Source organism: Schistocerca gregaria, chromosome 2, assembly GCF_023897955.1.
Source record: "Schistocerca gregaria isolate iqSchGreg1 chromosome 2, iqSchGreg1.2, whole genome shotgun sequence".
NCBI classification, from domain to species: Eukaryota; Metazoa; Arthropoda; class Insecta; order Orthoptera; family Acrididae; genus Schistocerca; species Schistocerca gregaria.
Genome location: NC_064921.1, coordinates 275,338,264 through 275,363,474, shown reverse-complemented (window position 1 = coordinate 275,363,474; position 25,211 = coordinate 275,338,264). Strand labels below are relative to the sequence as shown.

The window sequence follows — 25,211 nt, the reverse complement described above, 5'->3', positions numbered from 1 at the left end:
TAACACCTCTAATTACAATAATTGCAATTGATTAATGAGTTAACACAGAATAGAATAGAATATTTTTATTAGCCTTTCAGTATTTTTCATACAATTGGCTTCGTCAAAGTTTACAGAGGGTTTTAGTTTCAATATAATATTCAAATAGTTACAGAAAGGGGAGAAAAGGCACTAAAGACCTTTTCTTCAGCAGTATGTAAAACAATGTGTTATACAGTAATTAAATAGACGCATAAGAAAACAATCACAGTAAATAAATAGGTTATATAATATCAAAACTTTTCTTCATAACTTAGATAAAACATATATTTTGATGATTAGTTTCTAAGAATTCTTCAGTTGTATAGAATTCATTGTTTTTTAACCAGGTTTGCAATGTATTCCTACATTTATTTAGTGGTACAGTACCAGCTGAGCATGGTAACTTATTGAAAAATTTTATGCTTAAGTACTTATAGTTATTATGGACTACAGCAAGTCTTGCGGAAGGCAAGTCCAGCAGTTGCTAAGTTTGCAAAAAATCAACATGCTATTTTAAAGTAATTTTTATATCATATTATTAATAAAAGAACAATACCCATTACTGATGTAACCAATCAAAATTTTCTTTTCCACTTCACTTTTGTGGATCATACAGACCAATTGCATACAATTCTATTTTATGTTTAATCTTGAATACACAATCTTTTCTTTACACCTCATGCACTAATAGTACCTTATGGTGGATTCAAAAATATACTTTATTTAAATATTATTGTACATCTACCAAAACATTTGACCAACATATGTACACGGCAACAGATGTGAAACATCATTATCATTTGGTAGGTTTGCCAACAACAGTCAAAGACAAGGCACTTCTGATTCCATCACATAATTATTTTACCTGGAAAACAAGTATACATAAAGCATTTTGCATTCAAGAGTAAACACAGCATAACACAGTTATATCTGTATATAGTTGCCCTGGAAGAATTGTGAAACCTAAGAAATGAAATGACATGAAAAATGTATATTGGCCTTGCTGATGTTCAGAGGAAAACAATTACCAGTAATCTTCTTCTTTTGTTCATCCATAGAATAGCCAACATACATGCATACTCTCATGTGAGTTTATCTGACATGTTTTGGTCAGAGAGACTTCGCATTCAGAGGTTCATTTCAGAAAATTGGAGATCCAAATAAAGAAGTTTCTCTAAATATTAGAACTCTTGAGTCACTATGATCCAGTTCTTGCAAATAAAATTAGCAAGGTCTGAGACCAACAAGAATCTGGAAAGCATTTACAAGGGCATTAAGTGTCAAGTGTTACTCAGAATGAATTTTTTTGTAGCTGTGCACATCATGCCAGGGGTACCATGTTGAAAGCAAGAGAAAATGAGAAGTTTTATTCAGTTATTGTTCATGCAACTCCAGTTTCAAATTGTGTTGAACAAATAACATTCATCCTGCATTATATTCACTTCAAGAAGGAAATTGATAAAAGTGAAGTAAATGGACAGGTTTAGGAATTCATAGATTGTAATCAGAAAACAAGCGTTACTATTGCATATTTAATTTGATCAAACTCTTGTGAAAAAACTCACTGAAATCATTGAACCCTGCAGACAAGGTTTTAATAATGGAAGTAATAAGAATGATCACCAACAAGCTGTCTGTCCACATGAATGGGCACCAACAAACTGTAACTAAGAAACATTGGGACCATGCTGTTGCTGAGTATGCTGCCCAACACAACATTATTCATTTCAAAGACTGGTTCACAGCCTGTGCCATCTAAATCTTTGCCACCAACGGCAGCTTTTCTGAATTGTACAGGTGGGTACTCTCTCTGCAATATATCCTACCCTCCTAGCCTCAGCCTTTGTTGTTATTGTCTGTACCCATCTATTCCCTACCCTCTTGCCATTCCACCAATGGCCACAGTTTTCTTAGTTCTTTCCCTTTACCATTATTCTCCCCCATCTCACACCCATCCTCTATCTAACCACCTGAGTGCACCCAGCTACTTTGTCATCCCCCACCAATAACCTGCTATCCCTTCCTTCCCACCCCAGCCTCCTCCTTACTCCCATTAAGTTGCTTCTCTCATCAGGCACTGCTGCTCATCGTGTGGCCTCAGCTAGTAGAGACTATGGTCATTGGTTTGTGTGTGTGTGTGTGTGTGTGTGTGTGTGTGTGTGTGTGTGTGTGTGTGTTTGTTTGTTTGTTTGTTACATTTCATCCTGGATTTTCCATTGTTGGAAGTTATATTCAAGAGTCTTAAAAAGGGGCTCAGACACATTTTCTTCATGAAATCCTCTTGCAAAATTTTCTCTGTGAAGATGTCTTAGCCCCGTGTGGAATAGGATTTGGGGTATACACATGCACTTAAAATTTCAGTCAAATTGTACCCTCACCTACAACTATTTGTTAAATCTTGCTGGTCTGGGAGTGTCCAAGTATCCCCAAGTCTATGTATGGTGTCCACTAATCTCTATTGTTCATTACATGTCTTTTCTCACTTTTCCTCTCATTCTTTATCTGCATCTCTCTTTATCTTTCACTAACACTGTTTATCATACGCCATCAATATCTCAACTCTCTTTGGCTGCCATTGCTGATGCCTTCATCCATTTCTCTTTCACTTTCACTTTCACTGAAACTTTCTCTCTGTACCACCATCACTGTTTCCCTTCCATTTCTCTCTCACAGGCACTATATCCTCTCTTTTTGACTGTCACTGTCCCTCTGCTGTTCTCTTTCAGCATAAACAAGTGCATATACATTTGCATGCCAACATTTTTGGTGAGGAAGGCAAAATGAGTGTGAGGCAGTTGGTTCCCAAATTTTTCTGTCAAATCCTTCACAAGGGAACATATTTGCCCTTTTGTGCTCTGGGAGAGGCATTTTTCCACTGTTTCTTGTCTTTTCCCTGCTACAGCAGGTTAGGCAGTTTACATAAAATGAATCCTACATGTCAGTAAAGTTTTCACTGTTTCTTTATATACTTTGACACATTTACATATGTTGACACATATTACAAACAACAAATATAAAGCTGATGCAAAATCATTTGCTTTGCATTTTTCTCAATACTTTACTCATTGATCACAATTCATCAAGAATGCCCAGTTTATTATTTGTATCATAAGACAGTGAAAAAAGTATTAGAAGTATTTTACTGAATTTACAGTCTTTCCAGTTTTACATAATTTTGCACAGTAGTTTTAAATTTTTTTTAGAGATGTTAAGACACTTTTTAGTTTATTTCTTTGTTACTGCAGTACCACTTTGGGCATTTTTGTATAAGTGTGAACTGCCCATTATATAGAGTCAGTGCTTTATAAAATTTTGCTGGTGAAAAAATGCTGATGGAAAACCTAGTTTGTTGGCCTTGGAACACTTGTGATGACCTTAGAACCTTTGACATGTGTCCAAAACATCTGTTAAAACTACATTTATTCCTCTCACTGGATGTTACATGCATATTTTACTGCAGAAGTACAACAAATCTGAACCTCTGGATCTTGATAATGGATAATGTTGTAGAAAAAAGTCTCAAAATCTCCTGAGTATATACATCTTAAGAATATATGGCAAAATTCAATGATCTGCCATGAACAGAAATTATAAAAATGAAAAACCCCACAAATGGTATTGTTAATTCTGAAAAATCATGGTTTTTCAGGGTTTTCCCAGAAATTGGCCATTAAAAATGATGGTCTTATAGGCCATCTAAAGTCCACCCTTGGCCACACCTAAGGCAAAGGAGCTAAGCAATTTGTTCAATTTGTCTGGGCTGAAGAATGAGTGTAATGTTTAAATTATGACCTGTACTGTAGGATAGCAACAGTATGCCAGTTCTACCGAAAGTTGTACAAATGGTTGCTAGGCTGAGGCCTACCCAAAACAGTTGGCCATTTATCTCTGTGATTGATAGAATCTGTGATATGACTCCCTGAGAATTCACTTTTTTGCATGGATTTTTTAAAATCATTGGTATTGTGTACTGTTGTGCATCGACCAACTGCATTTATAAAGATATGCCTAGTGTTTGATAAGAAATTATATTTGTTTTATACTTCATCCCAATGAGCCTTTTTTGTGTATCACCAATGTTCCCTACGCTGCATGGTGCTTAAATCATGTCAAACCTTCTTTAAAATAATAAAATTGGATGTTTTCTATGTTGGTTCTTTTCAATGTGGTGATCTGTTACTGCCAACATACACATCACATCACTGTCATGACTTATGTCAGCGGTGGAGGGTCACACAATCATCTGGTACCATTTCTACAGCATTTACAGAGCTCTGAAGTGACCACTGACTCATTTCAAGGAGGTGATTAGTTCGTTCTTTGGTGAGTTTATATATGATGTATCATTTTGAGTTACAGTGTTTGGTAGTAGCTGATTTGACCACTTCCAGTCTTCATTTTCTCTTTTATATCCTGCTACTCTATGTCAATATGTTCAAGCAACTCTTGATTATCGTTGAATTTTTAACCAGTGATTGGTCTTATGATTTGTACCCTTAGGTGGCTAATACATTGCCTCACACTTCCTTATTTGTATATCAATTGTAAACAATCCACAATTGATGAAAAATGATACAGCTGGTATAGTTATGAGAGCTTCCATCTCCCTATATTTTCCACTGCATTTTCCTTATGGTTCCAACTGATAGCACGTACTGGAGCTTCCATGCTCAAGTGCTGGTCTCAAAGTAAACTGTGGCTATCAGAATGTACATCATGCAGAATGTTGAAATTCGGGGTTGTGAAATCTTATTCAAAAATTTTAATACATTTTCTCATAGAGATCTTTGCTAATATATGTTTTGAATTACGGTCCATCTTGTTGTATGTATACACTCCTGGAAATTGAAATAAGAACACCGTGAATTCATTGTCCCAGGAAGGGGAACCTTTATTGACACATTCCTGGGGTCAGATACATCACATGATCACACTGACAGAACCACAGGCACATAGACACAGGCAACAGAGCATGCACAATGTCGGCGCTAGTACAGTGTATATCCACCTTTCGCAGCAATGCAGGCTGCTATTCTCCCATGGAGACGATCGTAGAGATGCTGGATGTAGTCCTGTGGAACGGCTTGCCATGCCATTTCCACCTGGCGCCTCAGTTGGACCAGCGTTCGTGCTGGACGTGCAGACCGCGTGAGATGACGCTTCATCCAGTCCCAAATATGCTCAATGGGGGACAGATCTGGAGATCTTGCTGGCCAGGGTAGTTGACTTACACCTTCTAGAGCACGTTGGGTAGCACAGGATACATGCGGACGTGCATTGTCCTGTTGGAACAGCAAGTTCCCTTGCCGGTCTAGGAATGGTAGAACGATGGGTTCGATGACGGTTTGGATGTACCGTGCACTATTCAGTGTCCCCTCAACGATCACCAGAGGTGTACGGCCAGTGTAGGAGATCGCTCCCCACACCATGATGCCGGGTGTTGGCCCTGTGTGCCTCGGTCGTATGCAGTCCTGACTGTGGCGCTCACCTGCACGGCGTCAAACACGCATTCGTCCTTCCATTCACGCCTGTCGCGACACCACTGGAGGCGGGCTGCACGATGTTGGGGCATGAGCGGAAGACGGCCTAACAGTGTGCGGGACCGTAGCCCAGCTTCATGGAGACGGTTGCGAATGGTCCTCGCCGATACCCCAGGAGCAACAGTGTCCCTAATTTGCTGGGAAGTGGCGGTGCGGTCCCCTACGGCACTGCGTAGGATCCTACAGTCTTGGCGTGCATCTGTGCGTCGCTGCGGTCCACTCCCAGGTCGACGGGCACGTGCACCTTCCACCGACCACTGGCGACAACATCGATGTACTGTGGAGACCTCACACCCCACGTGTTGAGCAATTCGGCGGTACGTCCACCCGGCCTCCCGCATGCCCACTATACGCCCTCGCTCAAAGTCCGTCAACTGCACATACGGTTCACGTCCACGCTGTCGAGGCATTCTACCAGTGTTAAAGACTGCTATGGAGCTCCGTATGCCACGGCAAACTGGCTGACACTGACGGCGGCGGTGTACAAATGCAGCGCAGCTAGCGCCTTTCGACAGCCAACACCACGGTTCCTGGTGTGTCCGCTGTGCCGTGCGTGTGATCATTGCTTGTACAGCCCTCTCGCAGTGTCCGGAGCAAGTAAGGTGGGTCTGACACACCGGTGTCAATGTGTTCTTTTTTCCATTTCCAGGAGTGTAGATACTGAGTTACCATTAAACATTTTAATGATGTGTAGCTCACAAGGAACCACTTGAGTGTGAGGTCACAAGTTCAATCTTTGGTAAGGCTCATTTGAAAGTGTTGTGTTAACTATTATACAGGAAAAATATTAGCTACTAATGATTCGCCATTTGCATTAAGAGGGTGACCAAAAATGACTGTCTGGGAGGTGCAGAAATCAACCTTCTATGGGATGTATGTATTACACTTCACACAATGGACATTGTCAATGAACAAGAAATGTTCAAAACAAACAATTAACTGCTTTAAGAACATTGCACATTACAGTGATCACAAATGTTCAGACCATCAAGAGTGAAGGCAAACTCTTTGGGAGCTACAAACAGTGCAGGACATCCACGCAGGTATCCACTCCCAAAGACTGCCTATAGAATCATCTTGGTTAATGAGGTAACGACAACTGGTGGAATGTGATGACATGAAACCAAATGTGAAACAATCTCTTGTGAGCTTATCATGAAGCTGGCTCTCATTTAATGTATAGCTGCAGGTAGGCTGTATTTGTCCAGTGGCTCCAGGTGGTATGAATTGCAATGTCACACAGTTTTCAGGAGGGATAAATTGTTCTAAAGTAGTATGATTTTTATTTGCAGGCCAAAAACCCAGCAAAAGCAAGTTATTTTGATCATCTATTGGCCAAAAGCAGTGTTTATATCATAGCTGTAGTTCTCTCATGCCCATTTTCTATATCTTGCTTGCTGTGATGTAAATAATTCCTACTGCCCTTGCAAGACCTTGCACATGTGAAAGAATCACAGGGAGCAGAGCACCTCCCACTTCTAACAGCATAATAAATAATTTTCCAGCCCTTTTGCCATCCAGGTTAACATCTGGCATCATTGTATGTGAGTGTGCTAAGACACTGATAGCTGATCTTGATACAATTCTCTTGCTACCTTTAATTTCCAGGGTTCCTTTCATATGGATTTCCTTGTAAAATCATAACTAATCAAAGCTGAAAACAAATTCCTTACTAAAAAAGGGATACATTTGTTTATCTCATCTACAAGTTTTCAGGCTGATTCTGCAAATTGCTGTGCATCATGAAGTTGACACTCTGTTTGAAATTTTGTTATCTTATGTCTTCCAATTCTGTAGCACTATTTAAAGTTATACAATCCACTGCTGCCAGTGTACCTTGTGCTCACTTGAATATCTGTAGTTTTTCTTATTTGCCGCACAGTCATATTTCTGTGGACTTATTTGGAATGTCTTCATAATCATTTTTTTTACTATGCTGCAGATGATATTGCATGCACATAATTAGGTTTAGTAGCCACTCTGTGGACAGTGATTGTCCTTTACTACATTTCACTGGAGATGGGATTTGTGGCTCCCTGTCCAACAAGGATGGTGAACTTTGTGGCTCAAGAACTGTTTCCATATCACTTTCACTTGTTAAGCACATAGCACCATAATTGTATTCTTCATCTATATTGTCCACACAATTGAGCTTACATGACACCACACATTCCACGAATGCGAAACACTGGTATTTCATCTGTCACTTCTATCATCATTGCTGTTGCTCCGCTTTGTGCCAACATCACTAGCACTGTAGCACTGTTAGAACTTACTCATCAAATAAGCAGCTCAACACACTCTGTAGCCTCATGCTGTGCTTGCCATTGGACACCTCCCATCCTGCATCTTGTTCCCATTATCAGCCTAAATTGTCGTTTTTTGGTAGACAACATGTGTGACATCAAATGTTGTAAAAATCATTGGCCTTTGCTTTTGCAATATCACACTCAAGGGGTTCAGTGTTAGTCATTGGGTTTATTTTCCCCAAAAGGTCATTCCTTAGCAACATGTATGTCATTTTTCTGGTTAGTTTACTTCCTCACATTATGACTTACAGATCATCAGACTCTTTCTGAAGATAGTTACACAGCGCTCCTCATGTACTATCTGAAATGATAATCCTCAACAAAAGTTTTGTGATTATGTGCCACAGTAGAATGTTAATCATATGGTAACAGTTTAAATAAACAGAAAAAAGATTTAAATAAAATATTTGGTGCTGTTGGGAACAAACTGCTAAACATTAGGGACAACATCTATATTTTGCAGGAATCTGTGCGATTTACAGCGGAAACTGCCAGATGCTTAATTATTTAGCATATAGAAGCCTGTTCAGTACATACTACAGGGAATTATAACTTTTACCAAATTTTATGGAAATAAAAAAAATGTCATGTGACTAGGGCCTCTCGTCAGGTAGACCATTCGCTGGGTGCAAGTCTTTCGATTTGACATCACTTCGGTGACTTGCACATAGATGGGAATGAAATGATGATGATTAGGACAACACAACACCCAGTCCCTGAACAGAGAAAATCTCCGACCCAGCTGGGAATCGAACCCGGACCCTTAGAATTGACATTCTGTTGCACTGACCACTCAGCTACAGGGGGCAGACTTTACGGAAATGTTTAATGTTCTTAGAATCAGAATTATGTTTTCAGTGTAACAAGAGGCTTCTCTTCACATAGCCAGTTTATACACAAAACTACTACCGTATAAAATAGTTTTAATTTTGGTCCCAGTTACTCTATCACTTGTTTTCTTTAGTCTGAACTCACTGATAATGTATGACCTGGAACATGACTCACATGTATTTCTGCTCCTGCCAATGATTATAGAGTTGTTAGGGCATTCTTTTCTTTGTCATATGCACCTACCTGAGGTAATGCTATTTAATCACAGTATAAGCTATACACTGATGATATTTCTATCAAAATGTGTTCAGAATTATAATGTACCTATATGCTGTACAACAATGAAAGTTGGTAACATGTGAATCAACAATCACAAACTTGAAACTTTGCCTTTCATGCTTTGGTACAACATTTACATCTAAATCTCTCGCAGTTAAGGTGCTCAGACCGGAACCGCGTGACTGCTACCGTCGCAGGTTCGAATCCATCCTCGGGCATGGATGTGTGTGATGTCCTTAGATTAGTTCAGTTTAAGTAGTTCTAAGTTCTAGGGGCCTGATGACCACAGCTGTTAAGTCCCATAGTGCTCAGAGCCATTTGAACAGTTTCTCAGTTATATTGGATGATTCCAAGCTTTCATACTGTTACTTATCTACAGCCAGCAATGACATTTTAAAATATGGTAGCTAAATACAACACATCTGTTTACAGACTTGCTTTATTCCTGTGTTATAGTGTATCCATGATATATCAAGACTGAGCTGCATAACGACAAACTATGGATGGGAATTTAGAAAGAACACATAATGCAATATTATACATACTGTACTATACTGTATTTAAATTTAGAGCACATTAGAAGTAAAGCATTTCAGAAACTTGCCAATCAGAGCATAGAAATCAGACACACTTCACTCAGATTTTGACCCAACAGTAACACAAGTTTCAGTACAGTATGTAAAGCACAGTATCAAATACAGTATGATTATTTACAACATTGCCTGCAAGCTTCAGTATGTTATTACTCCACTGCTTTACAGCAATCAGTTAGCTTTATCTGGCAGATCATTCCATCAAGTTTCTTTAATGTGTATTGTTTTATACTTATCAAGTGCAACAACTCAATTGGGTCAGCTCACTTTGTCATTCCATCCATGTAATCACTCCGTTTATGTTAAACAATATTTCACTTGTGCCTGCAACATCAGCTATACTTTCTTCTTCAGCTTCATCATCCTCATCCTCGACTGCGTCACTTTTCTTGTCTCAAACAGCAGAGTCTCCTTGCCACATATGATCTCTGAAATCAGTTCTTCATTGTCAACAACTACTCAACAGTTCAAATCTTCAAAATCAATATAGCACAGTAGAAAATCACATACAGACGTCATGCCGGTGCTCTTGTGATCAATGTATCTGTTGCATTTTCTTCATTGGAACACTTCTTCCAGCAACTCCTAATAGGGATCAGACTGATGCTTACCACATCAGGCCTACTGAATATGTAACACTCTTTAAGATTTACAGATTTCATGAACATTTCCATTTCCTTATCTGAATTTACTGTTGTAGTGAGCAGTTCACAGCAATAAGTGTGATGAAGCAAGCTGGGATATTTGTACTTGCCTTCTTGTTTTGCCATCTGCTTCCTTAAACTTCATTTTCTCACTTTTAACTAATTACCATTAACATACATGAGTAAAATCTGAATTTTCATAAAAGAGAAAGATTGGCCATCTGTTCTAAAGAATATATCACAAGGTCTAATTTTGTGCTTAGTTTTGTGTATGTAATTGATTTTCTAATTTATTTTGACTATGCCTAGTTAGTATATTTTGTTATAGGGCTGAAATCAATAATTGTTTCATAAATTAAATTCGATAGTTGACTTATAAACAAATATAAATTCTATAATAATTGTAAACATTTGGAGGAATAGTTAATAATACTCTTAAAGGATCTATTCGGTTCTATTTGAAAACATGTTAGCAAAGCAGATCTTAATTAATGTCAAAGTAATTACCAGTTTTGTCAAAAGTATTGTTTGTATAACTACATCTGTTAATTTCATCATTCAAACAGAAAATTTGGCCTAGCTCTCATAGTAGAAGAAACTGTTTAAAAAAAGGCAATTTTTTGATGCATTCAGTTAATTTAATGAGTTAAGTTTTAACTGTAATTTCTGTAAATTAAACATGAAACAGTGTGTAGTTTCGGTGCCTATTATTGTGATGATATATAAGGGCCCAATTTTCAGTCCTGAGACAGTCAGTCCAAGGCTGAGTTTCAGCCAAGAAACCTGTGTTGGTTAGAACGAAACAATGTGTCAACTTAACTGTGAAATAAGTGTTACACCAATAGGCCACATGTTAAAGCAATGACAGTGTCTGTTAAATTTATTAGAAAGACTGTGAAATGTATGGTTAGGGTTTTACTGATCATAGATGTTCAACAGTAAACTATTGTAGTAGTATGTTGCTGTTTGCTTGCAAACTATTTATGAGGCTTATTGAAAGTTAAACAATAATGCACTGGCCATATGGGGGGGGGGGGGGTGTTGTGAACAGTGTGTATTATTGGGGGGGGGGGGGGGGGGGTGTTGTGAACAGTGAAAGTAAAGAACTGTGAAATGCAAATGTGCACCTGTCAGCTACATCATTTTAAGTAGCCAATGTTGAACTTCCACCCCCATTTTTCAGCCAGAAGTGCAATGCAGTACATTGACACTGAGGACCATCAGCAAAGACATAAAGCAGGCGAACGTCACATATGGTGCCCTGGGTGAGGAATATTGTAATTGGGCACAGTAAACTCATGAACTTTGAACAGTGAACTCAAGATTGGTTTACATTGCAATGATTTAACGAAGGAGATGTAACAACCAATCAAGGCCACAGAAGGATAGCAGCCAATCAGTGAGCGGGTTCTATGGAAGCTGCCATTGAGTGCAGGAACAGCTAATCAGCACAGCCGACTGGGATAAACAAGATGCCTCACTGAGAAAATTACAACTTGCAGCAGCCGTGCAGATGATGGGTCAAGATAAGAACCACAGCAGCAGCAGGAGATGAGTGATTAAAAATAAGGTAATGAGTGGCCTTAACAAAAAATGCAGAGAGATGGAGGACAATGGACAGCAGGAGAGTGATATGCTTGAAAACAAAGCTGTAGAGGTTAAGTTTTTTAATGAACAGCAAGACTTAATGGAGACTGGTTCTGTAGGAGATAGTGGTTATAAATCAGACATGAATGTAGCTTTGAATGGTGGGAACAAAAGTCCTACTGTAAAGAGCAAAATGGACGAAAGCAGTACTGATGTGGATCAGATTGTTTTATTAAAGGGGGAGGAATCTAGCAGCAAAAGTCAGCAAGGGCAGCAGGTTATGGCAGATGGAAATTGGAAGTGATGTAAAGGCAAATTATGAGTAGTATGTGTTGACAAGAAGACATTAGTAGGGTAGAAAAGAAAACTGATAGCATTAGAACTGACATGGTTAGCTTAAAGGATGAACTGAAGAAAGAAATTGAAAAGCAAATTCAGGTAGTCAACTTTAATCTTTCAAAATTAAATAAGAGGGTGGAGGCAGCAGCTAAAGATTGCAATGAAAAGATAAAGAAAGTAGTAAACAATACTAATGAGAAATTAACATTAATGACAAGTAATTGTGTAGAAGAGAGACAGAAACTTTGTGACGACTATAGTAGGAGGGTTGGAGGCTCCTGAAAAACAGTGCAAAGATGACGTCAAAGCTGGCACAAAACTTTGTGCTGAAAACAGGGTTAAACTTGAGAAAGAAATCGATCATGTTAAAAATGGTTTAGAAACAGAGGTAGAAACCAAGTGTGCAGTAGTGGTAGAGGAAAAACTGTTAAAAGTAAATAAAAATGTAGGTTCAAAATTGGCTGAAATGGAGAAAAAGATGGAAGAGGTACAAAACCTAAAGCATAGAGTATGTAGTGTCCTGAACAGTCCTTCATTTGCTAGTTGTAAGAAATTCAATAATTTTGAACCATGTGGGGAAGTACATCCACTGGTTTTCAATAGGGAATTTAATGATTTGCCTGAAACATGGAATGACAAAGAGAAAATGTCATATGTGAGAGGTTTTTGTGAAAGGGGATGCTTATGGATGGGTATCACAGGTAGCTGATAGTTGTACTTTGTGGAAAGGCTTTGAGAAAGCATTTTTAGGTGAATATTGGTCCAAAGAGAAGCAGCAGAGAATTTTGAGTGAATTTTGGGGAGGAGAGAGATTTGACTCTAGGAAGGGTACTGTGAAAGATTTCTGTCAGCTCTGGATAAACAAACAGAAATATTTGCACAAAGAGCTAGGTAGTGAATCAATAACACAGGCCAACAATGGAAGAACGTTTTTGCTGAAAATACCTTATTATTATCTTTTTTGGGATGGGAAATCCAAATATGATAATTAAAAAACTGTATCACCCAACACTTCTTCACATTAGACAGTTAAATTTATTAAATTAAGCGATTTTTACAGAATTTAACAGCTTTTATATAGTTAAAATCATTTAAAAAGGTGTAATGAATGTAGATGACGTTGGTAGCATTGCTGAAAAATTTGCTGGCAAAAGAAGATTGATTCTATTTTTGTGTTGATAGATGGTGTTTTGTTTACTGTCAACCTAACCACACTTTTCTGTTTCCTGTACGTGTGTTTGCATAAGGTATGTTATGTGTGTGTTTAAGATCAGAGAAAATGGTCCAAAAAGGAGAAAAAAGCCTTTACATTTGCTGTTTCTATGATATGGAGGAAGCCGAGAAATAATTCTGATGATTGCTACTTATGCAGTGCTGATACTACTGGTCATAATTCGAAAAACAAGAAGGTAATAAGCTACCCTAACTTTCCATCTCCCATCTGAGCAGTAGGGCATTGTGTAGATTTGCCGGTTCCTAACCACCAGATGGTTTAAAGTCTATTCCAACAGAAGTATTTTCTGATATACAGTGTGATTTAGATGAACCAGATGATGATTAATTCCATTGTAATACAGGAAGTCTAGAGCCAAAATTGTTTACTTAGACTGAGCTTAACGATTTGGTTAGGGATCTGGGCTTAACAAAAGGAAAAGCTGAATTGCTTGGCTCTAGATTAAAAGAAACGAACTTATTGGCAGTTGGAACCAGCATATACACGTATAGAAAGAGAGAGCAGCAGTTTTCCAAGTTTTTTCAACAACAAGGCGATTTAGTGTACTGCTCAGACATTCCTAGTGTGATGAATGAGTTTGGTATTGAATACAAAAAGGCAGATAAACTGCTGTGTGGGGCAGCAGATCCCCTGTGCACATATTTTTCCTTATGGTATCACATTTGTAATATACCTAATATACAAAGACTTAATGAAAACTTCAATTCCCTGACATCGTGTAGTACAATACCTCACTTTAAAATGATTGGTATTGTGGTGATTCGTGAATTTCATAAAAATGGCACTGAATTGGAGACTAATTAACAGACACTATTACAAAGTAAAATAAATGGCGATGTATTTTAACAAAATGTAGCATTCATTGTAGTAATAGGTAAGACTTGAATTAGTGAAAATGGTAGGAATAAAATCTATAGTATTAATGACCAACTGTAATTATTCAAATAATTGGACTTTTATGAATGTAGTTTATTCATTCAAGAAGTTAGTCTGTCACTTGCAAAAGAAGGCATGTATGGTAAAATGTAAATTTAAGATGAAAGCTATAAAGAACATTCTGTCTTAATGACTTTATTAATTAAACTCGTATTGTTGTAACCAGGTATAAGCCAAATTATAAAACTCTAGGCATCTGTTACAAATTCTGTCAATCAAAACCTGTTTCGTTTTACCCTCTTCCATGTGCAATGCATTGGAGTTCCACCATCCTGCTACTGGATGCCTGTCTGTCTCCAGTCTTGGATCTGTTGCCTCAGCCTTCTGTTGTGATTGCACTGCCTTCACTGTGCCCCTCTCCATCATTGCTTCTGCCATCGTCACAGGTGGGCCCAGCCCTTTCTCTCCCCACTGGGACCTACCAGCTGATGATGACTCAGAGATGGCAATGGCACCATGCTCATGAGTCTGCTCTTTCCAGCTCTATGCTCCATTTCTTACCTGGCACATTGTCCTGCCCTCACTGTTGGCACCACTCTGGATCCAATGAATGTGTCTTTTGCTGGGCTGCCAGTATTTCCTCCATCACCAGGATGTCCTCTTTGCATGAGAGGGAGTTGTGCTGTATCCTGCTGCTAGTGCATGTCAGTGTTGCTGAGAATGTGTACTTAAGTCAGCATAGGTTGACCCTAGAAGCTACCCGCAGGAAGTGTGCACATGACATAGTGTCTGCCATGCCATCTACTGGTGACACACACCTATATGCATGGAAAATTGCTGACTCACTGTCACTTTTTTCTTTCAGTTTGATTGATTGATTTTTATTGTTCTAGATACCTATACCACCCACATCAGTTTTTTTTTCTTATCGCTTACATTGGACCTTTTTTCATCTTGTTATGTGTGGAGTCCATTATTGGTGAGAGGTTTATGAATAAAGCCAAATTTGTATTGCTTGGACTGGTTTTGTGTATTACTTGGTTACTACATATCTGAAACATAATGGCAAATATGATAACATGGGAAGTTGGTAAAATGCTGACTCCTCCCTTTTAATCAATATGATGCCCTCCATACTGACAAATAGAAATCTCATTTGAATTTTTGTTACACCACAAAATGAATATTGCATGTGTTGTTGGCATAAACAATGATATTTTACTCTTTTTGTCATTGCTTGTGCCTGTTTGTCACAGTAAATCATCAGTATATAATCTCTTGTGGTGAGATATCTACAACTTCTCTTTAATGTCTACCATCATCTGTGCAATATGTTACACTAATTTTATGTTGAACAAATGATTGACATTAGGATTAGTTTCCTTCATTTCTTCTGCTGTTGATGATACACAGCATTAACTATTCTCTTTGCTTTAATGCTGTTATGTTTTTTGTTACTTTGATATTCTTCTTTTTGCAGTACCAAGTGAAAATCTGAAAGATGACTTGCATGCATTGTAATGCAGAAAATGCATTTTTAGTGTATAGTGATAATTATCTTCAGCTGAAAAAATATTTTATTTTCACATTTGATCTTTTCAGAACAGTAATACACCAGCAAAAAGCAAAAACAGGTTGTCTTTACTATAAAACAAGAAATTTGTCAAATATTTACAAAAACTATAACAATTCTGCAAATAATTAAAATTGTGCTCTGAGCAAATATCTTTTAAATAAACATTTATCTTTTTCTAACTTTGCACACAGAGACATGAGTCCACAAACATCTGGCAGATCTAACAGTTATTAATTGTTTTCTGAAAGTTCTTGTAAGAAATGATTCTTTGTCTCTTTCATAAATTGTATTAAATATGTGAGAAGCATGAAGATGAGATTAGACATGAGAAGTAAACCATGACCATTCACAAGACATCCTTAAAAATGTAATGTATACAAATTGTGTTAAACTGATGTTACTGTTGATATATATAGAACAATAATAGGCATAATTTATTTTGAGCATTGAACAAATGTGATAAACAGTCATGTGAATATTTAAATGGTGTTGTAAGAATAACAAACATTTATTATTTGCTGGAAGTAACGTGCCAAAAAATTTTTTTTCAAGAAAACATTCAAGGTGTTTTTAAACACAATGCAACTAATGTGTGCCATATACATAAAAAATTGAGCTCCCATTTATTCTATGGCACTATGAATAATAGCAACATATTCTTTCATACTTTAGGCAAAAATATGTACTCTACAAAACATAGCTGCTTTTCTCAAGTTGCATGAAATGGTAGTTAAGAATTTCAGTTCTACTGTGGATACGATGACTACAGCACACCTTTGTCTCAAAATAACATGTAGCAGTATCAGACACAGAATGGCATAATCAACAAAGAGTAACAGTCTACATTCTACAGAGTATTATAATGTTTTCAGAGTAACAGGTCAAGAGCAATTTAACAGTCAAGGTTAGAAATTACTCAAATTTTTTATTTCAAATCTTTTATCTCTTTTGACCCACTATAATATGAATTTTCTTTCTCTGTGTACTTTTACCTATCTTCTTGCTGTGCCATCTTCTCTTTAGGAAACAAATAAAGTTTCCAGACGCTTGTATAAATACCATCCGATATTTATTGTCTGCTCTGCCACTGCATGTTATTTTAGTAACTAGAATAATGCCATTGATCTTCATTATAATTCAATCATTTGAAATTACAGAAAAGAACTGAAAACACTGTGTAATTGGATCACAAATACTTTTAAAAATTTTGCTGTCATGGTATGTAATACTGGATTAGGGTGAAAATAATCAGAAAATCATATGTTTTATAGGCTGTCTATATGCAAAATTTTTTCTTTGAACTAAGGAAAGGGCAATAGATTATTAATATCGACAGTAAATTCTATAGTTTCAAATTGGTTATTGAAGGCTGCATTGCTTGTTGCTAAGAAATAGGTAAAAAATAGTATAACAAAAATCCAATAAATGTTGCTATTTTTATCCTGGAATTGCCATAACCATAACAATAAATTGTTGTTATAATACCTGTAAACATGGATCATGATGGCACAATAAAAAATTATTGTTTGACAATATAACTTCACACTTTTAATTATTTTTTTTCATTTTCTTTCAGTGTATTGTTTATCTTCATGCCCTCAAGACAGTGATTTCATTTCTTCTCATGACTTTAATGGCTTAGATTCTGTGTGTGATTATAACAAAACTTTAGCAGAAAGTGAATGTTTTGTAGCTAAGGACATATATTTCTCAGAAGTAAGCTTGTATTATAATTGCAGTCATTTTCTCAATATCATTATATTAGAAATTATAAAGTTATAAAGTCTGTGAACATTAGCTTTTTACATGGTTTTTGGATAAAGTACATAGAAACATTAATCACTACAGTGAAGACCACAAAATAATAATTGATATTAAAACATTGTTTTTTATGTGTTTGGTTCTGTAGTTTTTACTCTATTTCAGAGATTTTGGACACAATACCATTTGTGAAATAGTTTGAATTGCCATTACACATTGTTAAATATTTAATTCTTTAGCTTTAGAACAATATTTGGTCCCATAACTTTTTCATGCCTATCTTATGCTTTTTCACTAAATTAAATACAGTGTTTGTGTGTATTTCAGTTAATAATGGTTGAATAATTTATGACAATCTTACCATATGACTGAAATGACAACAAAAGAAAAACTATGGAAAAATGGTATAAAATGGACACTGAAAATCATTGTCCTTAATGCTAAACTGAAAAAAATGTTTTTCTATTTTTGATAAGTTATGTTGCTTTTGAGGTGGCAATAATATTATATGTTAAAGAAAAAATCAGTAACTTCTTTGTTTAAACATCACAATAAGGTTGAAACAAAGAAACTTTGGTTATGCAAGAAACAAATTAACAAAAGCACTTCAACTGACCATATTCATAAGTCTACCACCAAACTAAAAGTCCATTTCTGATACGTTCATGTTAACAAAGAAAAATCTTTATAAATATATGACAATGAGAAAGGAAAATGTGTTCAGAGAACACAAACATAATTACCCTTTAACCTAGTGTCACTGAAGCAGATAAACAGAAGGTGAAAGTAAAATTGTACTTCAGAAATATCAAGCAAATCTGACAGAAATGAGAATATAAATATAAATGAAACATAGATGCAAAGAAAGGAAATTGAGGTTTTTATATCACATTCATAATGTGATCATTTGAGACTAAACAGAAAGTCTGGTAGGAAAAGGACAGGGAAGGAAATTGACCATGTCACTTCCAGAGGAACCATCTAAGCAATTACTTCAAATCAGTTTATGGAAACTAAAGAAAGCCTAACTCAGGATAATGGGTGTGTACTTTGAACCTCATTTCTCTTGAATGCAAGTCCATTACATTACCATACCCACTTTGTTACTTCACTCTCTGTCAGGAGAAAGATGAGACATTCAGAATAATGTCTAGAAATCAGCAAAAGTAGACAAAAAGAAAAAAAAAAATTGAAAAAGCAGAAAAATAAATACACTTCTTTCCTCAAAACTAGAAACAAAAAATTAGTGTAAAAGTAAAATTTCATTGTTTGATTTCTACCTGATGCTCTTAGGATGCACATCATCTGAAATAATGTGGAGTTTCCAGATAACCATGCAGACTGGTGTAGGCTACCATACTCACATTATGGAGCAGGTGGCAACAGAAAAATTTATAGATAGTTATATTTTTCACATGCTCCATAGAGGGGAGAGGGCAAGAATATGAATTCTTATTTTTGTGAGTGCACATGAAGTTATTGCAAATAGAAATAAAACATTTCTCCAAAGGGAATGAAGGAAGACCTATGATTGAGTTATGAGCTAACTGATAATAAATCACTATGATTTTACTCACGGGAGTGCATAAATAGATTGTACATATGTGATGGATGACATGCAGAACAGTAAAAATGTGTAAGAAATCAATACTTTTTAATTGTAGATATTGGTAAGTGTACCTAACTAGATAAAAAAAGTATCATTGTAAAAAATGTCATGGATGTGATTTCAGTCTCAACAGATCATTGTTCATTTCTTGCCCAGTGTATGGAGCATGGCAATGCAGGTTCCACAACTGTAGTATTGGTTTGCAAAAAATATAGCACCAAGTCCACTTTTATTTTTAATTTGAACTCCATGACCAGTTTTGTGCGCAAGAGCATTATCCAGTAGCATGTCAGACATCCTGAGAGTACACTGAACAACTTGAGGTCCAAAACCAGTTGTGGTACTTAAATTAAAAATAAAAATGCAACTGGTGCTGTTGCTTTTTCTGTACAGATAATGAGTTTGGTCATACTAAAATAGAAGAAATTAATGGAGAACATTATTTTGGATATCAAGTCACACGGAATTTTAGTAGCTGAAGTAGCACATCACATGTGTTATCAATAGATGCATATTGTGTATTGCCCTTGTATATTAGACTGGAATGTGAATCTTCATCATTAGAAATTATTCGACAGTTTAAATGGTTGTAAATTACATGCTGCAAACAAAAATATGTTAAAAGTAGATAATTCACTTTTTTCCTCTAAAGCTTTATAAATACGTACTGTAAAACATGTTAATTATAACAAACAAAGAAATACAAACTATGTGGTGAACGCTAAATAGAAAATGCTAGTTCGTGAAGCTGGTCCTTTGTGTCAGTTTAAATCAAAATATGTTATTTCCGCAATTTATTTCAATAAATCTCTCAAATGAATTCATATCCAGCCACAGCACTGTATTTATATTTGACAGTTCTACACCAGACATGCATAATACAGACTATATCATGGGGATGATTTTATTTGCTTTTAATATCTGCAAAAAAATCTGTGAAAGTGGTAATGGGTGATACAGTAAAAATTTAATTTTCTTTGTATGAAGCATAACAAAAACAAAGCAATATATTCTAAATACTCGTGAGTAGTAGCTAGATGAACAGTGATTAAGAAGTACTTTAAATAAACTTTTCAAAAAATATACCCTGTGCATTATGGATATTGTCCATCGGACAAGCAAAATAGGGAGAATGTCAGCTAACATATTGTTGATGTGTTTTGTGCTGTGTATTTTTGTTGTTGTTCAGCTCAAAATCATTTCATTTTATGGAAATACGAACATCAGAAACTGTTACTGTTTCCCTACTTGCCTTTACCCATGGGCAGGCACACCTGTGTGTAAAGTGTGCCAGTCACAAATTACATTATGTTGTTCCATTCTATTGTTGCTTTACAACTGAGAGTCCTTACTATTCCTTCATTATTGCTTCAGCTAACACATGCTAAGTTGTGCTGTCATACATCCAAGCGAGCAGAAATAATATAAAATAAACAGCCCACAATGAGGCAGTTGTGTATGCAACATTTATGTCAGCCCATAATGTTAGAAAAAATTTCTAAGAATGAACCTCTGGAGTACAATATTTTATGGTCATGAATCATGAATTGTGAGAGAAATGGTCAGATAACTGCTTGGCTTTGATTTGATGCAAATGCACTGTTTAATGCTTTCTTACTGTGGGGTAAAACTTGTACAGCATCAGAGGGATGTAATGGCAGTTCATTTTAACATTAATTAACCAGTGATTTAGCTCATGTAATATAAGTTTATTTCATTATTGTTTAATTAAATGAAGTTAAAAACTATGATTTTGCTCATACATATTTACTTTGGTGACACAGACACAGCTATTCTTTATACATGTACAAAGTGTGCCACACACCTGCTGGTGTTACAAAAAATGGTGTGCCCACTTCAGAGTTAAGAAAATGTAGGATATAATAGAAACAGGAATAGGTATATGTGGCAGATCAGTTAAGATATCAAAAGGTGAGAAAATTTAAGATGTAGAATAATGTACTGCATGAAGGAAGGTATGCAGCTAGCTTGGAAGTGAGATAACTTGGATGAAGTGAGGAGGATGTAAGAAGCAGACTGCCAAAGATAGAGCATCCTCACTGAAAGAAGTCTATTTATGTAAGCCCATAATGTTAGAAAGAAATTTCTAAGAATGAACCTCTTAAGTACAATATTTTATGGACATGAATCATGAATTGTGAGAGAAATGGAAAGAAAATAACAGAAATATTTGTGATGTGCTGTTAAAGGAGGAAGCTGAAAATTAAGTGGACTGATAAGAGCTGAGGAAGAGTCCTGGAGAATTGACAAGGAAAATAATACATGGAAAACAATAACAGGAAGTACAAATAGGACGGTTGTGAATGCTTTAAGACATTAGAGAACAACTTCCATGCAACTAAAAGGAGCTACATAAGGCAAAAATGGGAGAATAAGACAGCTGTTAAAATATATAGAACAAAGAGGTGTGGACATTTTGTATATATGCAACTCTGAGATAAAAAGAATGTCTCAGAAGACTAAATCATGGTGGGCCACCTCAAACAAGTTAGAAAAAACATAAAAATATGTCATCAGAGTACTGAGCCTCTATCTTGGATGCTAATTCTGATTTTTAGTAGCTCATTTAATCCCAGATTTCCTAATCCTTGCTTAAATTTTAGCACACAGCAATTATTTTGATTCTGTAATGGCACATCACTGGTTCTATTCTCATTTTTATGTTCTATTTTATTTTGACTCATTTGATACTATACATTAGCTTTTTAAATAATAAATTAACTGAGATATCTCCAGTTTCATCCTAATTTCTGTGTGAAACATTGCCATCATGTGTAATTTATTGTTATTTGTGAATTATGAACCTATTATATGGTAGAGTCATTATCAAATGCAGTTCAATAGAACATCAACATCATACTGAAGATAATACAATCAGTCATCTTCATGTGCTATTTTCATATTTATGTAGTGTTTTGCATAATATTCTGAAAATCATTAATCTGTAATCTACTTGTGTGCATGTGCACACATGTTTGTTTGTTTGTGTGTGTGTGTGTGTGTGTGTGTGTGTGTGTGTGTGTGTGTGTGTGTGTGTATGTGAAGGAATTAATCAAAACTTCTATGAATTAGTCACTAATGATACAAGAGATTTATTTGAATTTTCTTACTGACAAACATTCTGGAATGATTTGTGAACTGAATTCCAACATCTAAGAGGACAACAATCTTTGAAGGGGTGTAAAATTTACTTAAACTATAAATCAACTAAAAGTGAGTCTAAATTAAAATAGCTTCAACAATAAATTTTATCTCTAAAAAGACAAGTACTGGATATTATTATCAGCTTTCACTCAAAACATTTTCCAGTCCACATCAATAGGCTCTTTTTATGAACAGTACAGTTGAATGTAAGCATGGATTTGCATAAAACATTGTTTTAGATACATGAATAAGAAGAACCCATTTACAAAAGTAATCCTTGTCATTTTGTGTCTGGCAGAAATGATGAGCATGCAGATTTTGTGGAAAACACACAGAAGATGGAGAAATCTTCACAACTAGTTTCCATGGAGTCATGGTAAATTGAGGGCTACTCTTGTTGATCTATAAATATTTCTGATTATTTTCTAACACATTGTGTTCATTTTAGACATGTATGAATTGGCAGAAACATGTTTAACTCTTCTTTTTTTGTTCTTTTTACACAAAAGCATTAATATCTAGTCAATTTACATTTCTGCTGTTTGGTACACATTCCAACAACTTTTCAGAAATATTAACTGTTTTATGAAAATGCTAACACATATTTGGACACTGGAACTTTGTTGATTTTTATAGTGTATGTACATATGTTTATTATGTACTCTTTTAACACAGCAAATACTAATATAAAGAAGCTTTTACATTTTTTATCAAATCCACAGTTCCTGACAAGCATTATGGTACAAATATACAGGAGCACACTCTGGTTTTACAAAAAAAGAACATTAAAAATATTCAGTTGTGACTATAACTTCTCATTTTCTCTTGCTTACTTTCCTTGTATTAATTATCAACTTATTTCACTCCTAATGCATTGTGTTAATTTGACTTTTAAAGGAAGCTGTCAGATCACTTTTATTGATACTGTCCTGGCTTAACAACCTGTGAACTGGCAGTAGGAGTGGATTCAGAATTCGTTGAAAGTATCTTGTTGACAGTGACTCTGCCTACTCCATTTGGATTGAAACTCATAGTGAGTGCAACACCTGCGGCAGCTGTTGCTGAAATTCAATAATAAACATATATTATTTTTTAAACCTGAAAAATTGCTCAGTTTTTACAGATCAAAATAAAAAAAGGTAGAAATTTCTGTAATGTTGAGGAAAAAAACCATCAAAGTAGTGGTAGCTGATTGAAGGTAACATGAAGATAACTTGTATGTTGAAATGCAGTTGTATTCAGAAGATTCATTAAATCATTATTCTTAATTGTAAACTATTCTTAATCATAAGCTATTGACAATAAATTTAAATGGTACACACACACAAGTTATTCCACTTCATGGCACTGCTATGCTATTCTTACAAATTCCATTTGAAATATCAGTTATGTTACAAATTTTTGTACACATTATCAGGCACTTTGTATCGTAAGAGGACAGAACCTTATGCCAGTACTACATTATGCAAAAACCATCTTTTCATGTACAGAATTTTTCTTAATCAAAGCACAAGTACTGTTTCTACAGATCATTGTAATGTATGTAGTAGTTCTGTTAATGACAGTATAACTTTATGAATAATTGTACTTTACATACCATGCTGAATATCTTTGTGTGGGTACTTATGTTAAGAAGATATGGAATTAGAAAGCAATATTATTGATCTGCTTGCATTGTTGAGAAATCTGTATAATACTCACACAAGGTATTTGCTGCACAGAAATATTCAAAAAGAATTATTTGTTGTACACAGCATTTTGAAAATTGCTGTTTATACAGCTAGGCATATAGTAAAGAATTTGACAACAAATGGTCATTGATATGATGTGGGCCATAGTGCATAATTTTAAAACAACACTTGTGTTCAGAAATACAACACTAGAAATAAAATACTCTCTGAAATCCATGATTTAGCTGACTGCGCCACACAAAGAGGCACAATATGCAGCCAAACGTCTTCCTAGAGAATTAAAGTTGCTGATAAACAATGAGAACCACTTTCTAAACGAAATGAAAAAAATCATTTTGTACAACAGTTACTCCACAGAAATTATTTGAATAGGTACTATCAAGAACTACTCCTTAGATTTTTTAAAATAATGTGTGTGTGTGTGTGTGTGTGTGTGTGTGTGTGTGTGTGTGTGTGTGTGTGTGTGTGTGTGTGTGTGTGTGTGCGTGCGCACATGTGTTGTATTCAATAAGTAATGCAACATTCTTTTTCTCAGTCAGTTTCAGTTGAAAAAATGCAGAATTTGCTATGGGGCAACATGGAATGTTCCTGCCTTAGCCCAATAGTTTTATGAAGTTCTGCTAGGTGGCAGCACTACATGTAGCCTTCAAAATGGCATCTGTAATGGATTTACATTCCAAACAGAGAGCTGTCTGGTAAACCAGAGCGTTGCAGATATTCATAAGTGATTGCAGAGTGTTGACAGCTACCTGGCAGTGAACAAAAACATAGTCAGTCATTGAGTGAGGAGTCTGCCATTATCACAAGTTCATGCTAACCTACCCCATTTTTGTTATGCCAGTCAGCCGCACACAGATGTGACTCCTGCAATGTTGGAATGTGCAGACACACTCATTCGAGGTGATCCACAGATCACAATAAAACACCTCACTGCTCCACTGGATGATTCTATTGGTAGTGCTGACACACTCTTCCACCAGTTGGGGCATGCAAAGGTGTGTGCCGGCTTGAGATCATTACTACCTAACAGAAGACTATAAAGAATAATGAAGAACCATTTGTACAGGATTCAAATTGGAAACAAAATGGCAGTCTATGGAGTGGTACAAACAACCTCTCCTTCAGAAAAAAAGTTCGGAGCCACACCCTCAGTTGG

At 35.9% G+C, this 25,211-nt stretch overlaps 1 protein-coding gene across 2 annotated transcripts in view; it reads right to left on the bottom strand.

Annotated features, from left to right (window-relative positions):
• Nucleotides 1-22,307: 22,307 nt before the first annotated feature.
• Nucleotides 22,308-25,211, bottom strand: part of LOC126336865 (potassium voltage-gated channel protein Shaw-like) — a 1,557,807-nt gene continuing 1,554,903 nt past the window's right edge. The window contains exon 6 of one of the 2 annotated variants that reach the window (XM_050000963.1): nucleotides 22,308-23,425. In XM_050000963.1, coding sequence (XP_049856920.1) covers nucleotides 23,280-23,425 — 146 coding nt within the window. In that variant the 3' untranslated portion in view covers nucleotides 22,308-23,279. The remainder of the gene's footprint in view (nucleotides 23,426-25,211) is intronic. The other variant, XM_050000964.1, reaches the window with a different exon arrangement.